Source organism: Artemia franciscana, chromosome 12, assembly GCF_032884065.1.
Source record: "Artemia franciscana chromosome 12, ASM3288406v1, whole genome shotgun sequence".
NCBI lineage: Eukaryota > Metazoa > Arthropoda > Branchiopoda > Anostraca > Artemiidae > Artemia > Artemia franciscana.
The window spans coordinates 16,644,226-16,670,337 of record NC_088874.1 but is presented as its reverse complement, the minus strand read 5'-3'; the positions used below and the strand labels follow the sequence as shown (position 1 = coordinate 16,670,337).

Here is a 26,112-nt window from a genome sequence, read left to right as displayed (position 1 = left end):
GCAGTGGATTTGACCTTAGCTTGGTAATACGGGACCCAGAGATCGAATCACGCTGCAGGAATGCACTGCAGGGCCGACGCAGGGACCATAGTAGTCAAGAAGCGTCGTTCATTCTTAAATAAAAAAAAAATTACAAACGGGTTATGAGGTCTTTATGAAATTTGATATTTAGAAGTATCTTGTGCTTCAAAGATTTGATTTTAAATCCCTACTAGATCCGCTGACATTAGGGGGAATTGGAGGGGGAAACTAGAAATCTTGGAAAACGTGAAAATTGAGGTATCTTTATCTTATGATTGAGTGATCGGACCTTAATAAAACTTGATATATAGAATATATTGATATATACATGATGCCTCAGATTCTTCATTTTCAACTCGAATAGGATCCAGAGACAAAGGGGATTGGAGGGGGAAACAGAAATGCTGGAAACTGATAATCTTGGAAAACGCATAGAGTGGAGAGATCGGGAGGAAACTTGATGGGAAGAAGAAGCACAAATTCTAGATACGTGATTGGAATAATTGGGCTGGATCCGCTCTCTTTGGGGGTGTTGGAGGGGCGATTTCCAGTGCTTTGGCGAATGGTGCTTCTGGACCTGCTAGGACGATGACAATTGTTGGGCGTGTCAGGGACCCGCACAAATTGACTTGATATCAGTCGTTTCTTCGATTCAACCATCCGGGTTGCTGGATAGAGAGAAAAATTGAAAAAAGAGGCATTTTTGACTTACGAATGGGTGATAGTATCTGAATGAAACTTGATATTTAGAAGGAACTTGTTTTTCAAAGCTCTTATGTTAAATCCCGACCGTATCCGAACATATTGGGGAAAGCTGGAGAGGGAATCAGGAAATCATGGAAAACGCTTAGATGGCAGAGATCGGGATGAAACTTCGTGGGAAGAATAAGCACAAGTCCTAGATACATGATTGACACAACCACAGTGCATTGGCTCTCTTTGGAAGAGTTGGAAGTGGGGGGATAATTCGGAAAAATCTGAAAAAATGAGGCATTTGTAATTTACGAACGGGTGACCAGATCTTAACGATATTTGATATTTAGAAGGATCTCCTGTCTCAAAGCTCTTATTTTTAATCCCGACTGTATCCGTTGATATTAGGGGGGGGGGTTGGAGGGGCAACTTGAAATCATGGAAAATGCTTAGAGGTGAGAGATCGGATTGAAACTTTGTGGGAAAAATAAGCATAAGTCCTAGATACGTTATTGACATAACTGGACTGCTTCCACTGTCTTTAGTAGAGTTAGGGGAAAATTGGAAAAATTGAGGGAATTGAATTTACGAATGGGTTACCGGATCTTAATGAAATTTGATATTTAGAAGATACTTGTGTCTTAGAGCTCTTATTTTAAATCCCGACAAGTTCTGGTGACATTGGGGGGAACTAGGGGGAAACCAAAAATCTTGGAAAACGCTTAGAGCGGAGAGATCAGGATGAAACCTGGTAGGTAGAATAAGCAAATGTCGTAAATACGTTATTGACGTAACCGGACTGGATCTACTCTCTTTGGAGGAGTTAGGGGATTTCCAATGCTTTGGCGTGTTCGGTGCTTCTGGACCTACAAGGACGATAAAAATTTGTTGGCGTGTCAGGAGCCTGCAGAAATTGACTTGATTAAGTCGTTTTCCCTGATTCGACCATCTGGGGGGCTGAAGGGAGAGGAAAAATTAGAAAAAAACAGGTATTTTTAACTTGGATGTTCATGAATTTTAATATCTAGATGGACTTCGTGTCTCAGAGTTTTATTTTAAATCTCGACCGGCATTAAGGCTCTGATTTTCCTTTTAAATCAATCCATTGATTCTTAGAATTTGGCTAGAGCTCATGCCACATGAGTTCTTGGCTCTTCCGACCTCACATTTCACATTTTCACATTTCTAACTAAGACAATAGCGTAAGTAATTCTAGTTAAAATGAGTTCTAGAATAAATAATTTAAGTAAAATAAATTTCTTAGAAGTGACAGAATATCCAGTAATAAAACCCCCATTGTTTGGAATGACCTTGAAAGTTAAGTTTCATATTTCGTCTCGGAAATATTCGATAAAGGCACCTGTTGCATGATGTCATATGGTAATTAAACTGAAATTTTTACATGGAAAGAATAGCTTTTTTCTTGTGGAAATCAAAGCATTTTTAAGGATTTGAAATAAGAGCGTATATGAGAATTCGTATTAATATGACATTCATGTGACGATAGAAAAACAAACGAAGGTAGAAATCAGTCATGGAAAATGATTAGTTTCTGCTATAAGTGGGAAAAACACTGATTCTAAAAAAGCAATAACTAGACTTGTCGTGTCACGGCCCCGTGAACTATTGCAGTTACAGGGTAATGGTTAACACAGCAGAAACTGGAACTCTGGCTAAGGACCCTGGCATGGATAGGCTATCAAACAGTTCGTGGTAGCGAACTGTAGTAAGAAGCGACCCGGCTCAATAGTAACCGAAACTTTAAAAAAGGGAATTTTGATACCAATAATTACATATAAAGAATCGAATTTACTTCATCGACTTACTATTAATCCAGGACTGCCAAAACTTTTTGAGACTTCAAAGAAGGAAAATCACATATAAAACCTCAAATATCCCAAAACGCATAGAATTCACTTAAACAGGTCATTTAAAAAGGGAACTAGAAATTTTCATTTCCATTAGAATGAGCCCTCTTTCAACATTCTAGGATCACTGGGTCGATACGATCAGCCCTAGAAAAAAACAAACAAATAAACACGCATCCTTGATGTGCGTTCTGGTAAAAAATACAAAATTCCACATTTTTGTAGATAAGAGCTTGAAACTTCTACAATAGGGTTCTTCTATACGCTGAATCTGATGGTTTGATTTTTGTTAAGATTCTATGACGTTTAGGGGGCGTTTTCCCATATTTTCTAAAATAAGGCAAATTTTTTCAGGCTCGTAACTTTTGATGGGTAAGACTAGACTTGATAAAAAAAAACTTATATTTAAAATCAGCATTAAAATGCGATTCTTTTGATGTAGCTATTGGTATCAAAGTTCCATTTTTTGGAGTTTTGGTTACTATTGAGCCGGGTCGCTCCTTACTACAGTTCGTTACCGCGAACTGTTTGAAAAAAAACCAAGTAGGTATATAACTAACAGCTGTTTAGTAGAAGCTTAAGGTGTTTTATGACTTATAGCCTACATGAGTATGCAGAGGTTAGGCCTATCTGATCCTGATCTGGTTTGCTGCTGCTTTATGATTTTTGGAAGTTGGTTGATTTCCCGAATTAAGACATTAGGCTTTTGGTAAATACAGTTTAGGTCCACATGCGTCATACATTAGTCGTGCCTTGAACACTCTAACCCACTAGAAATTTCTCTGGCAAGAGGTGATCTTTGGCGCAAAACTTGTAAGCACTGTCATCATTATGGCGTTTTCCGGCCGAGACAGCTGAGGCGGCTCATAGTGAAGAAGGGTTTTATCGCCTTTTCCGTTTTCCCGCCGTTTCAGAGTAGACATTTTGGCAGAAAACAACACATATTTTCATTCATTTATAGTTGTACTACAACTTTTCTTCACCTTCCTGAAACACCGCAAACGCGGCACAAATAATTCAGAAAATGAAAAGTTACTGTCGTCGAAAAAGCGGCTAAGCCAGCTCAATTTTCGGAAAACTCCATAATAAAGATAGGGCTATACGGAGTTTTCGGAAGAAGAATAACTAATACAACCAAAATTTCGAAGGAACCCGAAAAATAGTTTTGAATTCTTTTTAGAGAAAAACAACTAGTTTTTTTAAACGAAAGTAAGAAGCGACATTAAAACTTAAAACGGACAGATATTACTTCGTATATGAAAAGGGCTGCTTCTTCATCAACGCCCCGCTCTTTACGCCAAAGTTTGACTCTTTCTCTCAACTCTCCTTTTTAAAACAGTAAAAAACTTTAGCGTAAAGAGCGGGGCGTTGATGAAGAAGCAGCCCTTTTCACATGTTTGTCGCGGTTTTGAAAAGGAAAGTAGTGTGGATACGGGAAAAAATACCTAAGCCGAAAACGAAGCAGACAACGTAAAGCACAAATTAAAAGCAGTCGCAGTTAAAAAATACTGAAAATAAAAAATTATGGTACTGATTTTGAAAAAATGCCGAAAAGTGTCCATTTTTCAAAAAGTTACCTTTTTTATCCAATAGTGGCGCGGGGTTACCCAGAGTTAAATATTGTCAAAAAAGCACTAAAAGTGACCCTTCCATTTCTGACCGTCTTTTGGTGAGAAAATTCTTGTCAAATAGTATTTAGCGCCACTTTCTGCTAAAAGAACACGAAGCTATAAAACTGACTAACGAAAAATACCTTCGTGACTTCTGTCGTGCGAATTCTTGTTGGCAAAAGTATTGTGGCGATGAGCTTTATTAAACAATGATTTAATTTATCGTAATTGAGGTTTTGGGAGGATGGTTCGCTGTCACACTCGTCCCGTATCGCTAAAATTTAGTTTAAGAAAATTTTTCGTCAAATAATATTTTAGTTATAGTTACAGCTTATAGTTAATCTTCTCGCCGCTTTTCTCTGTCAAGCAATCAACCTTCCACATCACAACAGCTTATTCTATTAGCGCGACTTCTAGCGCGACATCTATCGGAGCGCGACTTCCCATGCTTTTTTACCATGTATGCAACAAACAAAATTGCATTTCCGACGCGACGTAGTGTGGGCTTGGAGGAGGCGCTAAGTTCAGAGCTCTCTACCAAAAGCTTCTCGTGGTCAAGATAGGAGTTTTCATAACTGTACTGTATTGGTTTCTAAGCTGCGAGCTAGAGAGTGGTAAAATCCACAATGAAAATTTGGACAGGAATAGTCATTTTTACTTTGGCTGGTAAGTTTTTATTTTTGGGGGAAGAAGGGGGGTAAAGTTTCAGAACAGTCGCTTACCTTATAAAAGTATGGCTGAAGTAAGAATAGAGGCATTTTAGAAGGCTCATTTTTGCGTTTTGTATAATTTATTTCCCCTCTTTAATGGCCTCATATAGGTTTTTTTTTTACTTTTTACTTTTTCGAATCTCCGTGTTAGCTTTGGGATAATTTCTTTGGTGTCCTTAATAGATAAAGAAGCAATGAAGAACAAATGTTACGGTTCTTACCTTAAGAAGGAAAACGGATTTGAAATAAGAAAGGTGTATAAAAGGGGTTGGGAGAAATCCCAAAAGGAGTTAAAAATCCGGAGTCATCCCAAGAAGTTGTTATTATCCCAAGCCCTGGAATACAACTTCTTCATCAATTATCATTTACCGGCTCACTTGTAAACGACTGGAATTACAAGAAATTATAAAATAACTCTAAGCCAAATACTAGAATAACATCTTGATCATTCCAGGGTGTAATATTTTGATAAAGCATTTTGGTATAAACCCGAAGTTATGTTAAAATACTATTAGATTGAAACCTCTACAGTAGGGTTGTCTGATATGCTGAATCAGATGGTGTAATTTTCATTAAGATTCTATGAATTTTAGGGGATGTTTTTCTCTTTTTTTCAAAAATCAGGCAAATTTTCTCAGGCTTGTAACCTTTGATGGGTAAGACTAATGCTAATGAAACAAATTTATTTATTTGAAATCAGCATACAAATCTGGTATCTTTTCATTATCTATTGGTATTAGAATTCCTTTTTGAGAGTCTCGCTTACTATTGAGTCGGGTCGCTCCTTGCTTACAGTTTGTTACCATGAACCGTTTGATATTTTTTCCTTCTTTTTTTTGTATTGTAAAATTTTGATTAGTCTTCTGCTAAGGATCTGTTTTTATCATTTTTAATCAGTTACTTTTTACTGCTTACTTTTGCCAAATTATTTTTGTTCTGGTAACAGTTTCATTTTCAACTGAATTCAAGCTCTAGTTACGAAAAGAACCCTGTCATCCCCTTATAAAAATGCTTACTTTTCGATTTAGAAGGTTGATTTACTAGGTCGATCTTTGATTTTTAGGGGAAACACAACTAAGTTGACAAGCCCAAAATGTTTGTGTATACAAATGAAATTATAGTTATATAGGACATTAATAAGCAGTGGAGTCAATGGGGGAGGATTTTCTTCCCTTTCCATCAGATTTGAAAACTATATTTTCGGCAGTTTTCATTGAAAAATGCCCCTTTTTCGTATTTTCATTGAAAAAAAAAGCGTCGAAATAGCCCATTCAACTAATTTTTAAAATATGCTATCCCCCTCTAAATATGTTCCTTCTGAACCAAACGACAGAATACCTTAAAAATTTTTGAATATTTGCATGAATCAACTGTATATCAACAATAATAAAACCGAAATTAAAAATAAAGGAGCAGGAAAGATATTTCATGAAAAGAGTTTACAAATAGTTGTATTAAAAGAGTTGTAAAATAGAGTTTGAAGTACAAATAGCTATTATCAAACATTAGGCTGGAACTCCTTGTCTTAAGGCTTCGGTCAGGGTTTGGCATAGAGAACGATAAGACCAAGAGCCTCCAGATGGACGAATCAATTGACAGACTAGCATGCTTCTTTTACCGTGAAGTAGGCTTTGATTTAAATGTAAAGATGCTTTTGAGAAAATTTTGCACGGTAGGAATTTGCCAGAATTGATGTATCGAATTCGTTTTATTGGTTTTACTTTCTCGTTGGTGACTTTTATTTACATGTGGAGATGCTTTGAATGAACTCTCCTAATGTGCAAATATTTAGCCCAAATGTGTTTCTAAAGTATTGTACTTTGTTCATACTTAGATATATTTCATAGGGATTTAGCGTCAGAGAAACAGGTTCTTCTTAGATTAATAATATTAAGTCGTCATATGTCATATAACCACAGAATTTTTTTTTCCTTTTTTTCTCAGTAAAAATACCAAAAAACAGTGGTTTCAAATATAGGACGGGAAATACCGCCAAAATAGCACTCCAGCACAAGCGATAAATTCTTCTGTACTTCTATAATTTTTTTTTTTTGGGGGGGGGGGGATATAACTCTTTTGGGTCAGGACTAGGAAACTGTACTATTTTCTTGTAAAATTAAAAGTTTTTACTTACGTATGTGTGATTACAAGATCTTCGTAGTTCTTAAGAAAATAAGGCACATTGACTATCCAACCCACCCTCCTTTTCACCGCGATGACTATCCCCACCCTTTCACTGGCAGGGAGGTAGGGTGGGTGGTCCTCCCGAAAACTAGGGATTATAAAATAATTATGAGGAAACCAAGGGAAAGAGAATTGAATAGGGAAATAACGTGTAAACAAATGTGTTGCCCCATTGTTGGCTGCCTGCCAATATATTGTTACCATAAATAAGGAAAATAAAAGTTCTTATTTGTGACTGAGTGACCCCTTTCGAGTTTTCCACAAAAATATATGATTTGGGTGGAGCAGCAATAGTAATGAATGGTAAGTAGATACTGATCTTTGTCAATAACGAAAGTATAAGAACCTAACTATTGATAACATTAAATAAAAAAAACAGCTTTTTATGGTGATCTTAAATATGCATTTGTTTATTAGTAATTAGTGCTGTTACTAGTACACAAGAAAGTTCGTATAATTATAGGGAAAACAAGGAAAAAACTTAATAAAGGACAATTTCGGTAAAAACATGCCGTCGACTTTTGCTTGCATTGAAAGAGTACTCATGAGCTGATATACGAAGCGATTATAATCAGAAATGTTTCCCCTGAGCGAAATGCTGGGAATTTCCGTATTTTCCCACTGACCAGACACGCTTTTTGTGTTTTATTATAATTGTTTTCCAGGAGGGATTTTGTTTATTTAGTTGTCACTTTCAAAAAGATTAAATTTTTCACAGTTATGAAACATAAAGGTGTCAAATATATTGGTTTTCGGTATCCAAAATTAAATTAAAAATCTTCACTTCAAAATTTTTACTTTGAACAAACTACGTTGATAATGCGTTACTTTTTATAAACACTGTGTCTAAAGGCATCGAATAATTTGGTGTTTGACAAACAAGTTTAAAACTCTCTATATTTTAAAAAAATATCCGTCCAACGCTTTGGCATTGCTCAACAGAACTGAATGCTGGGAGTTTATATCTTAGTCTTATGGCGCTTGGTATTTACCAAGGGACATATATCAATCGCAAATTCTACAGTCTTTCTCTCATTCCCAGTTTTGCTAGTTTAGGCACTTTCATATAAGATAGGACGATGAAATTTGACAGGCGTATCATGGGCCAGACTAGATTAAATTAGAAATAGCCGTTTCCCTAATTCGACAATCTGGGGGGAGAGGGGGGATGGTTAATTCGGAAAAATTTGAAACAGCAAGGTATTTTGAACTTACAAACGAGTGATCGGATCTTAATGAAGTTTGATGTTTAGAAGTATATCATGTCTCAGAGTTTTAGAGAGGGGAAACCAGAAATATTGGAACACGAAAAAAAATGAGGTATCCTTATCTTACGATTGAGTGATCAGATCTTAATGAAACTTGATATATAGAAAGATCTTATGCCTCAGATATTCCATTTTCCATTCGAATTGGATCTGGGGACATAGAGGTTTGAAGGGGGGAAACAGAAATCTTTGAAACCGGAAATCTTGGAAAACGCTTAGAGTGTAGAGATCGGGATGAAAATTGATGGGAAGAATAACCACAAATTCTATATACATGATTTACATAACTGAGAAGGATCTGCTCTCTATGAGGGAGTTGGGAGGGGGGGGGGTGTTCATTCGAAAAAATTACAAAAACTGAGGAATTCTTAACTTAAGAACGGGTGACCGGATCTTAATGAAATTAGATATTTAGAAGGAATTCATGTCTCAAAACTCTTATTTTAAATCCCGACCAGATCTGGTGACATTGGGGAAGTTGGAGGGAGAAACCGGAAATCTTGGAAAACGCTTAGAGGGGAGAGATCGGGATAAAACTTGGTGGGTAGAATAAAAAAAATGTCTTAGATACGTGATTGATGTAAACGGACTGGATCTGCTCTCTTTGGGAGAGTTAGGGGGGTCCAGTGCTTCGGAAAGTTTGGTGCTTCTGGACGTGCTACGACGATAAAAATTGGTAGGTGTGTCAGGGACCTGCACAAATTGACTTGATAAAGTCGTTTTACCCGATTCGACCATCTTGGGGGCTGAAGGGATAGAAGAAATAAAAATGAGGCATTTTTAAGTTACGAGTGGGTGATCGGATCTTAATGAATTTTGATATTTAGAAGGACCTCGTGTCTCAGAGCTCTTATTTAAAATCCCGACCGGCATTAAGTCTCTGGTTTTCCGATTAAATCATTCTATTGATTCATAGAATTTTACTAGAGCTCATGCCATATGAGCTCTTGTTTAGGGTTTGCTTAGGGTTTCGGTTAGTATTGAGTCGCGTCGCTCCTTCTATATAGGTCCTTACCACGAATTATTTGATTCAAGTTTAAATTAGACACAATTTTATGAATAAGCCTTGCAATTTATATTTAATATTCGAAGATTACAAAATAAGTTTATGTAATTAATCTGTGGAGTAATTCATGGTGTTTTGACCCTTTTTCATGACATTATAAAGAAACTTTCAAAAGTATCTTCTTTGAGTTCCGATTTGATCGTTGATTTATTGAAACTAAATTTTGTTGGATGGAAGCTAGACTGAATATGAACTTAGTTGCATCTTTCTTATGCATTATATTTTTATGGCCATTGTATTTTTTTGTGATACAGACGATTGTTCAAGTTTGTAGGCTAAACTTCCTTTTATTTCTATTTTTACAACGAGTGCAAGCTACTTGTTTGCGTTCGTAGAATATCCGTAAGAACTTTTAATATTATGGAACAGCTTTTTTAAATAACTTTTTTGGTTCACGAGGCTTGAACAATTAGCGTTTTTTCATCATTTGTGTTAGTTGAATAACAGCTTAATAATGGAATGCCTCATGAAAAAATGCTGTAATTTGTATAAGTAAATCTGATGTGTATGTGTAATGTATCATATGTCATAATTAGGTAAAATCCTTTTATAACAAAATTTATAGAGTTCTCATTTTTTTTATCTTATTTTTCATAGTACCACTTTTTTTTAATTATGGTAGAAGATATTCATCAGATTTTTCATGAATAGGTAATCCATTAAATTTGGAGTTTTTGTAGGGTGGATGCAAAATTATTCTCTCAATTTAGATAATCCAACTTTCTTGTGCATATTCTTTCTTTTTTTTCGCGCGTGTTTTTTTTTGCGACCCATTCTCCAAGATTCTGCTCTTGGTATTATCTATATTTTTAATAAGTTTAAGTTTTCATAATTTATTTTAGATTTGTTTTCATTCTTTTAGAAACAATATATTTCAAGCCACTTGCTTCAGTTCACAGTGTTAAAAAAAATAAGCCTGGTTTTTAAAATGAGTTGTGCTTCATAATCAGATGCTTCACAAAAAGCAATTGTAATTTCTATTAATAAACATAATGGGCTGGTATAATTTATATATCATAATTAGATGCATTCCTTTTATTGGGTGAACAATAGTTTTTTGACCTTTTTTAAACTAGTATTTTTTTAGTATGTATTTTTAAGAAGATTTCCATCAGATTCATAATGAACAGGTAATATGATTCCTAATGAACAGGTAAACTGAATATTCCTTTAGGTGATTGCAACGTTGCGCCATCAATACCGTCCTAAGTTCTTATGCATTTTCTTGATTTTTGTGTGTGTTTTTAATGAGCTTAGTATTACCAAGTGATATATAGTGGTCGCAAATTCTGTCGGTCTGTCGGCCTTTCTCGGTTTTGCTAGTTTGGGCTTTTCCAGATAAGCTAGGAAGATAAAATTTAGCAGGTGTATCAGGGACCAGGCCAGATTAAATTAGAAATAAATGTTTCCTCAATTTGACCATCTGGGGATGGGGGCGGTTAATTCGGAAAAATTAAAAAAAGGGGTAAATTTAACTTATGAACAGACGATTGGATATTAATGAAATTAAATATTTAGAAGGATAATGTGTCTCAGAGCTCTTATTTTGAATACCGACTGGATCTGGAGACATTGGGGGAGCTGGAGGGGAAACTGGAAATCTTGGAAAACGCTTAGAGTGGAGGAATCGGGATGAAACTTAATGGATAGAATAAGTCCTAGATACGTGATTGACATAACCGGAAAGGATCTACTCTCATTGGGGGAGTTGGGGGGAGGGTTAGTTCTGAAAAATTAGAAAAAATGAGGTATTTTTAGCTTATGAAGGAGTGATCAGATCTTAATGAAATTTGATCTTTAGAAGCACCTCGTAACTCGGATTTCTCATTTTAAGATCTGACCGGATACAGTGTCATTGGGAGGAGTTAGGGGGAATCGGAAATCTTGGAAAACGCTTAGAATGGATAGATCAGGATGAAACTTGGTGGGAAGAATAAGCACAAGTCCTTAATACGTGATTGACATAAACAGACCGGATTCGCTCTCTTTGGGAGAGTTGGAGGGGGGGGGCTTATTCGGTAATTCTTAAAAATTAGAAAAAATTAGAGAAAACCGGAAATCTTGGACAGCGATTAGAGTGGAGAGATCGTGATGAGATTTGGTGGGAAGAATAAGCATATATTCCAGATACGTGAATGACATAACCAGACTAGATTGGCTCTCTTTGGGGGAGTTGGAGGGGGGTATATTTCGAGAAAATTTGAAAAAATGAGGTATTTGTAATTTACAAACGGGTTATGAGGTCTTAATGAAATTTGATATTTAGAAGTATCTTGTGCTTCAAAGATTTGATTTTAAATCCTACTAGATCCACTGACATTAGGGGGAATTGGAGGGGGAAACTAGAAATCTTGGAAAACCTGAAAATTGAGGTATCTTCATCTTACGATTGAGTGATCGGACCTTAATAAAACTTGATATATAGAAAGATCTGATGCCTCAGATTCTCCATTTTCAACTCGAATGGGATCCAGAGACACAGGGGGTTGAAGGGGGGAAACAGAAATGCTGGAAACTGATAATCCAGGAAATCGCATAGAGTGTAGAGATCGGGAGGAAACTTGATGGGTAGAAGAAGCACGAGTTCTAGATACGTGATTGGAATAATTGGGCTGGATCCGCTCTCTTTGGGGGAGTTGGAGGGGCGATTTCCAGTGCTTTGGCGAATGGTGCTTCTGGACGTGCTAGGACGATGACAATATTTGGGCGTGTCAGGGACCCGCACAAATTGACTTGATATCAGTCGTTTCTTCGATTCAACCATCTGGGTTGCTGGATAGAGAGAAAAATTGAAAAAAGAGGTATTTTTAACTTACGAATGGGTGATAGGATCTGAATGAAACTTGATATTTAGAAGGAACTCGTTTTTCAAAGCTCTTATTTTATATCTCGACCGTATCCGAGCATATTGGGGAAAGTTGGAGAGGGAATCAGGAAATCATGGAAAACGCTTAGATGGCAGAGATCGGGATGAAACTTCGTGGGAAGAATAAGAACAAGTCCTAGATACATGATTGACACAACCGCACTGCATTGGCTCTCTTTGGAGGAGTTGGAAGGGAGGGGGATAATTCGAAAAAATCTGAAAAAATGAGGCATTTGTAATTTACGAACGGGTGATCAGATCTTAACGAAATTTGATATTTAGAAAGACCTCCTGTCTCAAAGCTCATATTTTTAATCCTGAATGTATCCGTTTATATTGGGGGGGGGGTTGGAGGGGCAACCTGAAATCATGGAAAATGCTTAGAAGAGAGAGATCGGAATAAAACTTTGTGGGAAAAATAAGCATAAGTCCTAGATACGTTATTGACATAACTGGACTGCATCCACTGTCTTTGGTAGAGTTAGGGGAAAATTAAAAAAATTGAGGGACTTGAACTTACGAATGGGTTACCGGATCTTAATGAAATTTGATATTTAGAAGAAACTTATGTCTTAGAGCTCTTATTTTAAATCCTCACAAGATCTGGTGACACTGGGGGGAGCTAGGGGGAAACCAAAAATCTTGGAAAACGCTTAGAGCGGAGAGATAAGGATGAAACCTGGTGGGTAGAATAAGCAAATTTCGTAAATACGTTATTGACGTAACCGGACTGGATCTACTCTCTCTGGAGGAGTTAGGGGATTTCCAATGCTTTGGTGTGTTCGGTGCTTCTGGACGTGCTAGGACGATAAAAATTGGTTGGCGTGTCAGGAGCCTGCAGAAATTGACTTGATTAAGTCGTTTTCCCTGATTCGACCATCTGGGGGCTGAAGGGAGAGGAAAAATTAGAAAAATGAGGTATTTTTAACTTGGATGTTCATGAATTTTAATATCTAGAAGGACTTCGTGTCTCAGAGTTTTTATTTTAAATCCCGACCGGCATTAAAGCTCTGATTTTCCTTTTTAATCAATTCATTGATTCTTAAAATTTGGCTAGAGCTCATGCCACATGAGCTCTTCGGACCTCACATTTCACATTTTCACATTTCTAACTAAGACAATAGCGTAAGCGATTCTAGTTAAAATGAGTTCTAGAATAAATCATTTAAGTAAAATAAATTTCATAGAAGTGACAGAATATCCAGTAATAAAACCCCCATTGTTTGGAATGACTTTCAAAGTTGAGTTTCATATTTCGTCTCGGAAATATTGGATAAAGGCGCCTGTTGCATAATGTCATATGGTAATTAAACTGAAATTTTTACATGGAAAGAATAGCATTTTTCTTGTGGAAATCAAAGCCTTTTTTAAGGATTTGAAATAAGAACATATACGAGAATTCGTATTAATGTGACATTCATGTGACGATAGAAAAACAAAAGAAGGTAGAAATCAGACATGGAAAATGATTAATTTCTTCTATAAGTGAGAAAAACACTGATTCTATAAAAGCAATAACTAGACTTGTCGTGTCACGGCCCCGTGAACTATTGTAGTTACTGGGTAATGGTTAACACATCAGAAACTGGAACTCTGGCTAAGGACCCTGGCATGGATAGGCTATCAAACAGTTCGTGGTAACGAACTGTAGTAAGGGGCGACCCGGCTCAATAGTAACCGAAACTTTAAAAAAAGGAATTTTGATACCAATAATTACATATAAAGAATCGAATTTACTTCATTGACTTACTATTAATCCAGGGCTGCCAAAACTTTTTGAGACTTCAAATAAGGAAAATCACATGTAAAACCTCAAATATCCTAAAACGCAAAGAATTCACTTAAAGAGGTCATTTAAAAAGGGCACTAGAAATTTTCATTTCCGTTAGAATGAGCCCTCTTGCAACATCCTAGGATCACTGGGTCGATACGATCAGTCCTAGAAAAAACAAAAAACAAACAAATAAACACGCATCCTTGATGTGCCTTCTGGTAAAAAATACATAATTCCATATATTTGTAGATAAGAGCTTGAAACTTCTACAATAGGGTTCTCTTATACGCTGAATCTGACGGTGTGATTTTTGTTAAGATTCTATGACGTTTAGGGGGCGTTTCCCCCTATTTTCTAAAATAAGGCAAATTTTTTCAGGCTCGTAACTTTTGATGGGTAAGACTAGACTTGATAAAAAAAACTTATATTTAAAATCGGCATTAAAATGCGATTCTTTTGATGTAGCTATTGGTATCAAAATTCCATTTTTTGGAGTTTTGGTTGCTATTGAGCCGGATCGCTCCTTACTACAGTTCGTTACCACGAACTGTTTGAAAAAAACTAAGTAGGTATATAACTGACAGCTGTTAAGTAGAAGCTTAAGGTGTTTTATGACTTATAGCCTACATGAGTATGCAGAGGTTAGGCCTATCTGATCCTGATCTGGTTTGCTGCTGCTTTATCATTTTTGGAAGTTGGTTGATTTCCCGAATTATGACATTCGGCTTTTGGTAAATACAGTTTAGGTCCACATGCGTCATGCATTAGCCGTGCCTTGAACGCTCTAACCCACTAGAAATTTCTCTGGCAAGAGGTGATCTTTGGCGCCAAACTTGTAAGCACTGTCATCATTATGGTCTTTTCTGGCCGAGACAGCTGAGGCGGCTCATAGTGAAGAAGGGTTTTATCGCCGTTTCCGTTTCCCCGCCGTTTCAGAGTAGACATTTTGGCAGAAAAAAAACTAATTTTATCATTCATTTATAGTTTTACTACAACTTTTCTTCACCTTCCTGAAACACCCCAAACGCGGCACAAATAATTCAGAAAATGAAAAGTTACTGTCGTCGAAAAAGCGGCTAAGCCAGCTCAATTTTCGGAAAACTCCATAATAAAGATAGGGCTATACGGAGTTTTCGGAAGAAGAATAACTAATACAACCAAAATTTCGAAGGAACCCGAAAAATAGTTTTGAATTCTTTTTAGAGAAAAACAACTAGTTTTTTTTAAACGAAAGTAAGAAGCGACATTAAAACTTAAAACGGACAGATATTACGAAAAAAGCGGCTAAGCAAGCTCAATTGTCGGACAACTCCATAAGAAAGATAGGGCTTTACGGAGTTTTCAGAAGAAGACTAACTAATACAACCAAAATTTCGAAGGAAGCCAAAAAATGGTTTTGAATTCTTTTTAGTGAAAAAAACTAGTTTTTTTTAACCGAAAGTAAGAAGCGACATTAAAACTTAAAACGAACAGAAATTACTTCGTATATGAAAGGGGCTGCTTCTTCATCAACTGCTTCATCCAGATAAATTTGCTGCTTCGTCCAGATAAATTTGCTCTTTACGCTAAAGTTTTTTACTGTTTTAAAAAGGAGAGTTGAGAGAAAGAGTCAAACTTTCGCGTAAAGAGCGGGGCGTTGATGAGGAAACAGCCCCTTTCATATACGAAGTAATTTCTATTCGTTTAAGTTTTAATGTTGCTTCTTACTTTCAGTTAAAAAAAACTTGTTTTTTATATATTTAATTTCAAACAAGAAACCACTTGGAAACCACATGTTTGTCGCGGTTTTGAAAAGGAAATTAGTGTGGATACGGGAAAAAATACCTAACCTGAAAACGAAGCAGAAAACGTAAAGCACAAATTAAAAGCAGTCGCAGTTAAAAAATACTGAAAATAAAAAATTATGGTACTGATTTTTGAAAAAATGCCGAAAAGTGTCCATTTTTCATAAAGCTGCCTTTTTTACCCAATAGTGGCGCGGGGTCACCCAGAGTTAAATATTGTCAAAAAAGCACTAAAACTGACCCTTTCATTTCTGTATCCATTTCTGACCGTCTTTTGGTAAGAAAATTCTTGTCAAATAGCATTTAGCGTCACTTTCTGTTAAAAGAAGACGAAACTATAAAACTGACTAACGAAAAATACCTTCGTGACTTATGTCGTGCGAATTCTTATTGGCAAAAGTATTATGGCAATGAGCTTTATTAATCAATGATTTAATTTATCGTAATTGAGGTTTTGGGAGGATGTTTCGCTGTCACACTCGTCTCGTATCGCTAAAATTTAGTTTAAGAAAATTTTCGTCAAATAGTATTTTAGTTATAGTCAAAGCTTATAGTTAATCTTCTCGCCGCTTTTCTATATATAGACGTGGTTATATAGACGTGGTTAGGTTTGGTATTTAACATAATTTGTTCTGGGCGGCGTGCTTTCCCTATTCCTCTGTTGTATTTTCCACAACCATTCTACTAAAGTATTATATTTTATCATATTTTGGTATATTTCATCAGGATTAACCTAACTTCACTTCTTGGTTGTGGTCACTATACCGCTTAAGTGGTATAGTGAAAGTGGTATAGTGGTAAATCAAGTGGTATTGTGGTAAATCAAAGTCCCATTTTATTAGTTTCTTACACAAGTATGGAGCTCTTGTTTTAAATGGGGAATACATTTGGGAAACAGTTCAAATATTTAAGGGCTGATGTTCTTCTTAGAATATGCGATTTTGCTGCAAGCCTACGTCTGCAAGCCAGCCGTCCTGGCCGAGTTGGTTGGTGCTCTGGATTCGGGAGCCCTTGTCTGAGAGGACGCGGGTTCGAATCCCAGTGTACCCAATTCTTCAGTTGGGACGGGGGTCAGTGGCGTGACTCTGTAAGCTTAGCCAGAGTCGACCCAGCTCTAAATGGGTACCTGGAGAAATCTGGGGAAGGTAAACAGGAAGGGTGTGTGAAAGCACAGGATGGCTGGCCCCCAACCCCCCATTGCACTTCCTGGCTGAAGGGCCAAGAAACGGAGATCAGCACCGCCGGTAGGGACTGTAAAGTCTAATGCCGTATCCTTTACCTTTACCTACGTCTGTAACTTGCAATGGCAGGAAAAAATACTTATATTTTATAAGACTTACTAGTTCCAGATAAATAGACACTTTGAGCCAGAATTACGATTTTACTTAGACTTAATCTTAGAAAACGATCTAAGTTTGCATGGAAAATAGGATTTTTTTTCTATTCTCAAATAATTTGTAGTCTTTTTAAGGTATTGTTGAATCTAAAACGAAATAAAAACAAATTCCAAATAACCGGTAGATGGAAAAAGCTAAATTTTTGCTATTAAATGATGGCAAAAATATTGTCTCACGTTAAAACATCAAAAAGGTAGGACGGCAGAAAAGTAATATTTGAACTTGCACATGAAACATAAACCTAGAAATGCCAAGAACAACAAAATAAAAACATTTGCCCCCCACCTTGAAATCATTTTACGTCGATTCATATCTGAAAAACGCAATTTTCTAAAATTTCTCTAGTGTTGTTTCAAAATAATTTTTGTTGGAAGAAGGACCCCGAAAAAGGCCACAAAAATGTATTTCAAAAGACTTGAAACTACTACTTCAAGTTTTTTGGCCTTGGAGCACATAAGTGCACGACAAAATTTGGTATCACGGAAACAAATAAATGGGTACACCAACTAGCATAGTTGCAAATTCCTCGTCGCTGAAGTTGACTGTAGTCTAACAGCAGATTATTACTTACAAATCCCCTACATGTCTTACCACTGGAACCAAATTGGTTTTACCATCAAATACACTGTAAACACATAATAGATACACCAACTAGCAAAAGTTGCTAGCCCCTCATTGCCGAAGGTGATTATTACCTTACAGCCGACTGTTGCTTACAAGTCCTTTATATGTCTCACAATTTGTATCGGCCTACATTTTGTTTCAGTGTGTACCTTACTACTGAAGTTGTCAGCCCCTTGAAAATTTCAAACAGGTATACCCCATGAAGGAATTTTTGTACCAAAAATGAATATCATATACTTTGATCAGCTCATCAAGAGCTATTGATTACTGTAAAAAAAAATTCTCTCTGTCTTAGTTCAAAAGTTGATTTCTTTTGCCGTAGGCCAACTTTCTAACGTCACCACTTTGAAAGGAGCAAAGGATAAGCTCCAATTTCTTTAGCAATGAGAAAACTTTTAAAGTTTATTAGGCACATTTGATACCATTTCTCTACTGCAATCCCAAGTCCGAAAAACCAAATGATAAACTCAGCTGAAATCACGAACAGAAACGGGTAGAAACAATAGATGGCAGCACTTTCGGACCCGTGGAAAAAATGCCACATTTTTGCTTCTGTAAATTCTTCTATTTATCACTCAAAGAAGATATATTAGCTGTGGGGCCGGGTAACTACCGCATATATATAATACTTATAGATTTTAGTCCATCTTCAATATGAAAGTGGTGCCTGCCTGCTTGCCTGCTAGAAGGGAGCATTCCGCTCGAAAGGAGAGACATGGTTTGATGAAACGAAAGATTGGCTGCAAAACTTCAGATACTCCTTTCTGACATAGGCTATATAACTCCACTTCACTTTGCACACAATAGGCTCCGGCTCTCAGATTCAGATTCATTTTCATTTATTCAAAAATTCATATTCATCAAAATCTTCAACTTGCCCAAATGGAGAGACAAGCTCGACTACTGGGCAAGACGTATAAACAAAATTTAACAATCCTCATTGATACAGAACAAACAAAAAATGAACCACTATTTCATCAATAAAAACAAAAAAAAAACAGTATCTTTAATGAGAGTATTTAAGGTGGGGTAAGTGGAGTGAGGCCAAAATAAAATAAAAAATAAAAATGTTTTACCAACCGTTCTTGCAAGCAGATTCCATTATATAACTTTTTAATCGTCTCTTGAAAGATCCTTTTGGTAACTCAACAAATTTATTTAATGAATATTTGTTGGCTATTGATGGGATCATATACCGGAGGTTGAAATGGGATCTTTCATTTTTCACCAGAGGTAGTTTGTGTGGGTTAACACATCTAGTTATCAGTGAATTTTGATGTTTGGACAGTAAATTCTGGTCAAAAAAGAAATTATGTACATGTTGAATCTTAAAAAACCAACTAGATAATAGGAGATGAGATTTCTGTGTAAGAGTCATTATGTCTAGAAACAGGTAAGAAGTGCGTGTTTCAGAGTACTCCTCGGGTGTTGTAAAAACTTATCTAGAATTCGAATAGCTTTGTTTTGCAGGGTTTGTAGGCAATATGTGATTTACAAATCAGCAAAAATATAGCTGAGCAATATTGGACTTGTGCATCAATTAGGCAAAAATATAGGATCCTTAGAACCTTATATGAGAATAAAAATTTTAGTCGGTGGAGCAAACCTATATATCTTGATAATTTTAGTCTCAACATCGAAATATGTGTTTTAAAATTCATGGTAGGGTCAAAAACGATACCTAAATATTTTGCTGTGTATACTCTTTTGATTTCATGAATAGTATCAATGGTAATTTCATTCAGAGAAATATTTTTCAACTTTTGATTTGATCTTCCATAAGTAATAAATTCTGTTTTAACCAAATTAGGGACAAGTTTGTTAATTTGGAACCAATATGTGATGGATTTTGCAACTTCAATCAGTTTTTCTTTCAGTGCATCTAATGTTGGTGCTTTTAAACTTGCTGCAGTATCATCCGCAAACATAATTGTTAATGCATTTTCAGGAGTAGATTTAGGGAGATCATTTATATATATTAAAAATAATAGAGGTCCTAAAATTGAGCCTTGCGGTACACCGATATTATTATTCGATGTCTCAGACGAATATTCACCATCGATATCTACCACAAACCTTCGATTGTGCAAATATGATTTGATTAATTTTAAAGGTACTCCTTTTATTCCCGTATTTTCAAGTTTTTTAAATAGAATTTCGTGATTTAAAGTGTCGAAAGCTTTCTTAATATCAAAAAACAATGTAGCTGCTAAACAATCATCATTTAAAGCATCATTAATGAAAATATGTGTTGCGGCGACAGCATCTTCTGTCGATCTATCTTTTAAAAAACCAAACTGGAACTTCGAAATTTTTTTTATCTTTTCCAGAAATGATGTAAGTCTATATTTCATTATTTTTTCAAAAACTTTAGCCAGTGGGGAAAGGAGTGCAATAGAACGGTAATTATTGGGATCTTGAGCCTCCCCTTTTTTAAATATAGGGATTATTTTAGCCTTTTTCAGAAGATCAGGGAAGACACCATTTTTTATGCTCTTATTTATAACATCTGCATCAGACAAGCAAAAACCATCCTTTGTGGCCCCAGGCAAGAGTTTTGTGGAGCTTTCCAAAATATAATGTCCTATTCATCAATCCGGCCTGAGGTCCACACTTTCCGTAAAAACTGCACAGGTTAGACCCTTACCAGTTTCCAGGAATAAGCTGAGATAGACGGCAAAGAAAAAAAAATGTTACAAAACCAAACTGTTGCTCTCGCAACACAATTTGTGCAAATTGGTGCACATTGTATTCGATCTTTTAAATCTCAAAGAATTAAATATTTACGTAATTGGTACAAACGATAACGTAAAACAATGAGGTAGTTTCGTATTAATTAGTGTCACCTATGGTATTTTAATCCTGAAAAGTTACGGATAGCTTTATAATACCAACTAGATTATATAAGATATTGTTCCAAGTTTTCAACCGTCAAGATGTCTACGATTGAAAAGGACAAACTTCAACTGGCTTTAAAGTCAATTTAGTCCCTTCTTTCGATTTTATTTTGTAGTTGTTGTTTTTTTTAACGCTGGGGAATAGCCTTTGGTTATGTGATAACTGATTGCGTTCTTGTTTGAACATACAATTTTAAAAACTTCGATAGGCTGACAATTTCCTCATTTAACCGATAGTGAAGAAACAAGCACAAACGAGAATGCAAAACAATGAGATAGTTTCAGAATAATTAATAGAATGTCATCTATGGTATTTTGATCCTGAAAAGTTAGGGATAGCTTTATAATACCAACTAGATTATAGAAGATATTGTTCCGAGTTTTCATCCGTCAAGATGTCTACGATTGAAAAGGATAAAGTTCAACTGGCTGCAAAGTCAGCTTAGTCCTTTCTTTCGATAGTATTTTGTTGTTGTTTTTTTAACGCTGAGGAATAGCCTTTGATCATGTGATTACTGATTGATAGCGAAGAAACAAAACCAAAGTGTTGCTCTCGCAACACTTGACGTTGCCTGGGCAACGTAGGTCTAGTTTTTTCCCAGAGATGGTCATATCAACCCAGTCGTCCTAGAATGTCGCGAGAGGGCTCATTCTAACGTAAATTACAAGTTCTAGTGCACTTTTTATGTGACAAAATAAAAAGGCCCCCTCCCACAATCATTTTCTTCCCAATGTCACCGGATCAAAATTTTGAAATAGTCATTTTGTTCAGCATAGTCGAAAAATATAATAATTGTGTCTTTTGAGACAACTTAATCCCCTACAGTCCCCAGGGGAGGGGCTGCAAGTTACGAACTTTGACCATTGTTTACATATAGTAATGGTTATTGAGAATTGTACAGACGTTTTCAGGGGGGTTTTTTCGTGTTGAGGAGGAGGGGGGAGCAGGGAGTTCCGTTTGGTACTATAAACCCCAAAATAATAAAAAAAACGTATCCGTGAGCTTCCTCCTCGAAAAAAAATGCGAAATTCCAAATTTTTGTAGATATGAGACTGAAACCTCTACAATACTGCTCTCTGATATGCCAAATTGGACAGTGTAATTTTCATGCCACTTCTCCCTTGAGGGGTATTCTTTTGCCTTTTAAAAAATCCGGCAATTTTTCTCAGGCTCGGAGCTTTTGTTCGTTAATATTAAACTTGATTAAAGTTTACCATTGTTCTTTTGTCTTTAGAGTTTCTGTTACTGCTAGCCCACGCCACTGCTTGCTTATGAACAAAGCATTGCACAAAAAAACGTGTCACATTTTTAAGCTTTTATCTACCACAAAACTTTTCAAATTTTTTTAACAGCATTCATTAAGTTAGTTTTATACCTCCTCTAGTTGATCTGAAAATAAAACTTAATAACATTCTTGAAAAATTTTATCTATGCTCTTTGACAACCTGGATACACATACACTCTTTTGATCTAATCAAATTTAATGCGCAAATGTAGTAATAGAAGTAGCCCCAAAAAATTGAACCTAATGCCCTCAGTCGTTCTGGGGATATTGCTGAGATGTCTTATTGGTAACTAGCATAAAAATAATGTGTTTTGATTTAATTTTAAAACAATATTTAGTTTTTAAGCATAATGGGTAAATTGCATAGCTTTAGGGGGTGTACCTACCCAATAACCCTAGAGATATATGTATAATAGACTATTCAGTTAAGTTGAACAAAATGCCTGTCTTAAAATTTTGATTGAAAGTGTCTTGAAAATTATGGGCTAAACAGGAGAGCTGATTGTCCTCCAATTACTTTTGACTCTTAAAATGTGCACTAGAACTTTTAATTTCTTGATCCAATTAGCTCCTATAAAATATCAATGATATTACTAGCTATAATAGAGCAATACTGCCTATGATATAGCTTATGTGCCCTTTTAATACCTGCATGCACATAATTTTTTTCGTTTAACTGAAACTTCACCTAAACATTCCCTAAAAGTTTCATCTTATTGCTCTTAATTGCATTAGTTACAGTGAACATAAAGGCAATATTAAAATTATACAAATAGCGTCTTCTGGCTATTTCAAAAGTTCGCCACATCTTGCCCAGAAAGGTCTACCTTTATAATGTAAGCTGTTATTGTGATATCGCTTTGCAATATTTTTGACAATCTACAAGATATCTATATATATAAAAATAAGTTGTCTGTCTGTGTGTCTGTCAGGTGACGTCATGTTTCTGTGTCGACTGACGTCATGAAGTTAGTTGTCGTCATTTTTGCTATGACGGTGACGTCATTAAAGATATTTAAGACATATATGTTCACGTAGAAATCTATTAATGTTTAAGTTTAAAATGACTGATGAACTTACAATGGCAAAAGCCGATGAAGATGCTCAAAGAGTCTATCAAAAAACTTGCTGCTGATAGAGAAAGAATGAAGCTGTTTGGCGAATTCTTTCATTTCCGATACATGAACGTAGTCCAGCTGTTGTTCACTTAGCGGTACATTTACAGAATGGTCAACGTGTTTATTTCTCGGAAACCAACGTGCAACAAAGAGCCCTGAATCCACCAGATACACAATTAACAGCTTTTTTTCACTATGCAAAAATGATTCTTTTGCAAAAAAACTGCTGTATACTGAAGTGCCTTCGTATTACACGTGGAATACTAAAAATAAAGTATTTGAACGTCGAAAACAGGGTAAGTCAGTCGACGGCCAACCTACCATCTTCAAAGATACCACGATAGGAAGACTCTACACCGTTCACCCCAATCAACATGAATGCTTCTTTCTACGCCTGCTTTTGGTGAATGTACCCGGTCCGACATCCTTTGAGTATTTGAGAACTGTAAACGGTACAATACATGACACTTACCGTAGTGCATGCCAAGCTCTGAATTTATTGGAGAATGACCAACACTGGGATAACTGCATCAATGACGCGTGCGAAACGTCAACCCCCAGCCAAATTCGTGCATTGTTTGGCATCATTTCAACAACTTGCTCTCCATCAGCTCCTACAGAGTTATGGGAAAAATATAAGTCAAAAATGTCCGAAGATATACTCCATCGAAAATAGTTAGAGACGTCAGATATGACTTTTGATTTTACATCATAAATTTATAACTACACTTTAGTTATTATAGAAGGTTTGTGCGTACGTATGGCAAACAAACCTCTTCAGGATTTGGGAATGCCTTCACCTAACCGTATTGCTGCTGTTTCGACATGTGTAGAATTGGATCGTGAACAAAGTTACAGTACGAGTGATCTATTGTCGTATGTACAAAATAACATTTCCAAGTTAACGTCGGAACAAAAAGACATTTATGATACGATAATGCATTGTGTCAATAACAACGTTGGAGAAATTTTCTTTTTGGATGCGCCAGGAGGTACTGGTAAAACGTTTGTGATAAAACTGATTCTGGCGTCAATTCGATCAAAAAATGTTATAGCGTTGGTAATTGTGTTGTCCGGAATAGCCGCAACATTGCTGCCTGGTGGAAGAACTGCTCATTCCGCTTTGAAATTGCCTCTGAATTTGCATTCTACAGAAACTCCAAGGTGCAATATTTCCAAATCATCTGGGATGGGTAAAGTATTGCAGCAATGCGAACTTATTATTTGGGATGAGTGCACAATGGCACACAAAAAATCGCTCGAGGCTCTGGATCAATGCTTGAAAGATTTGAGAGGGAAGTCGAAACCCTTTGGCAGCACATTAATATTGCTTGCGGGAGATTTCAGGCAAACATTACCTATAATACCTAGATCAACTCCTGCAGACGAAATGAATGCTTGCCTGAAAAATTCTAATTTATGGGCACACGTAAAAATATTAAAATTAACTACAAATATGCGTGTCCGATTGCAAAACGATGACTCTGGTCAAACATTTTCAGATCAATTGCTGGCAATTGGAAACGGAAAGCTCCCAGTAGTGGGAAAGCCAAGAATGTTGTATATTCGCAATTTTTACGTAGTTTGAAACACATATATAAATCTATCTATATTCACAGGTGGGACACAGGGACACAACTACAATGTCGCGTAACTAATATGGCGCGTAACGACTTACGCGCGCGGGGGGGCTTGGGGGGGCGCGAAGCGCCCCACCTACTAGGTTTTGGGGTGGCGCGAAGCGCCACCCCAACAGCTAGTGCTTGATATACATGATAAGCAAAATAAAAACAAACTTTTACTATTATCAGAAATCCTATTAGGTTTCGAAATATGATTGAGTGAACAAAAATTAAAACGATTCAAATTAATAAGTTCATTATAAACGTAGCATAGATAAGTGTCACCAGTATCATATATAGGGCAATAACGCTGCCATAGCAAAGAGCGATCAGGGCAAAATGTATTTTTATTTTTTTTTTTTTTTTGGTTTTTAGACTAGGGAACTCCGTAGACAAGGAATTTTAGTAGAAACTTTGAAATGGGCTCATTCGGTTGGAAATTAAAATTGAAAGCTCTAGTCCCATTTTTAGATTTTGGGAGTGATCGGAGAGCAGCCATCCCTCCCCCCACGCCAATCATTTTCCAAACACCTCCAATCAAAATTCTGAGATAGTCATTTTATTAAGGGTAGTCGAAAGGTCCAGTAAATATATATATGAGAATGACAACTTCCACCCACAGTCATGAGGGGAAAGGCTGTAAGTCTTGCCGCAACGGCATATAAGGCTCTTATAAAAAGGAGGGTCGTATGAGCTTAGGAAAGAGGGCTCATTAGATTGGAATTCAGAGACTCTAGTGCCCTTTTTAGGAGTCAAATTGATCCGAAGGTAGCTTCCTCCCTTAAATTTTTTTCCACATAAAACATCCACTGGGAATTTTGAAACAGTTGTTTGTTCAAAAACAGTCCAAAGATCACATAACAGGGCCTTTGGGGTTGACAAAATCCTCTAGAGTCTGGGGGAAAGGGTTGTAATATATGCTTCAGGGCATTCAAGGTTGTTATGGATGGGATGGCTGTGTAAACTTTAAGGAAGCCTAAATTGATTGAAAATTTAAAGTTCTATTTTTCTAATCAAAAGTGAAGGAGGGTGACTAGCCCCAATCCCTGCTCTCAGACAGCCTATTTTCCCCGAACGAATCCAATCGGAATCGTGTAATTTCCATAAAGAGCATGCAACAATGCCTTCAGGGTTGACACAACCCCCAAAGTCCAGGAACAAGGGTTGTAAGTTATGCCCCAGGACATATAAAATTTTTATGGAATGAGTGGCTATATAAATTTCGAATCAGATTGGGCACATGTGATTGGAAGTCGTGAGTTCTAGTGCTCTTGACCTTTTTTGAAATTGTAATTTTCATGCCAATACCCCTTGAGGGGTATTA

General features: G+C 36.4%; 1 protein-coding gene across 3 annotated transcripts in view; it reads left to right on the top strand.

The window, feature by feature from the left end:
* The first annotated feature begins 4,746 nt into the window (after positions 1-4,746).
* LOC136033761 (myosin heavy chain, non-muscle-like) overlaps positions 4,747-26,112 on the top strand; it is a 79,459-nt gene continuing 58,093 nt past the window's right edge. For 2 of the 3 annotated variants that reach the window (XM_065714657.1, XM_065714655.1), the window contains exon 1: positions 4,747-4,858. In XM_065714657.1, the coding sequence (XP_065570729.1) occupies positions 4,819-4,858 (40 nt within the window). In that variant the 5' untranslated portion in view covers positions 4,747-4,818. The remainder of the gene's footprint in view (positions 4,859-26,112) is intronic. The other variant, XM_065714656.1, reaches the window with a different exon arrangement.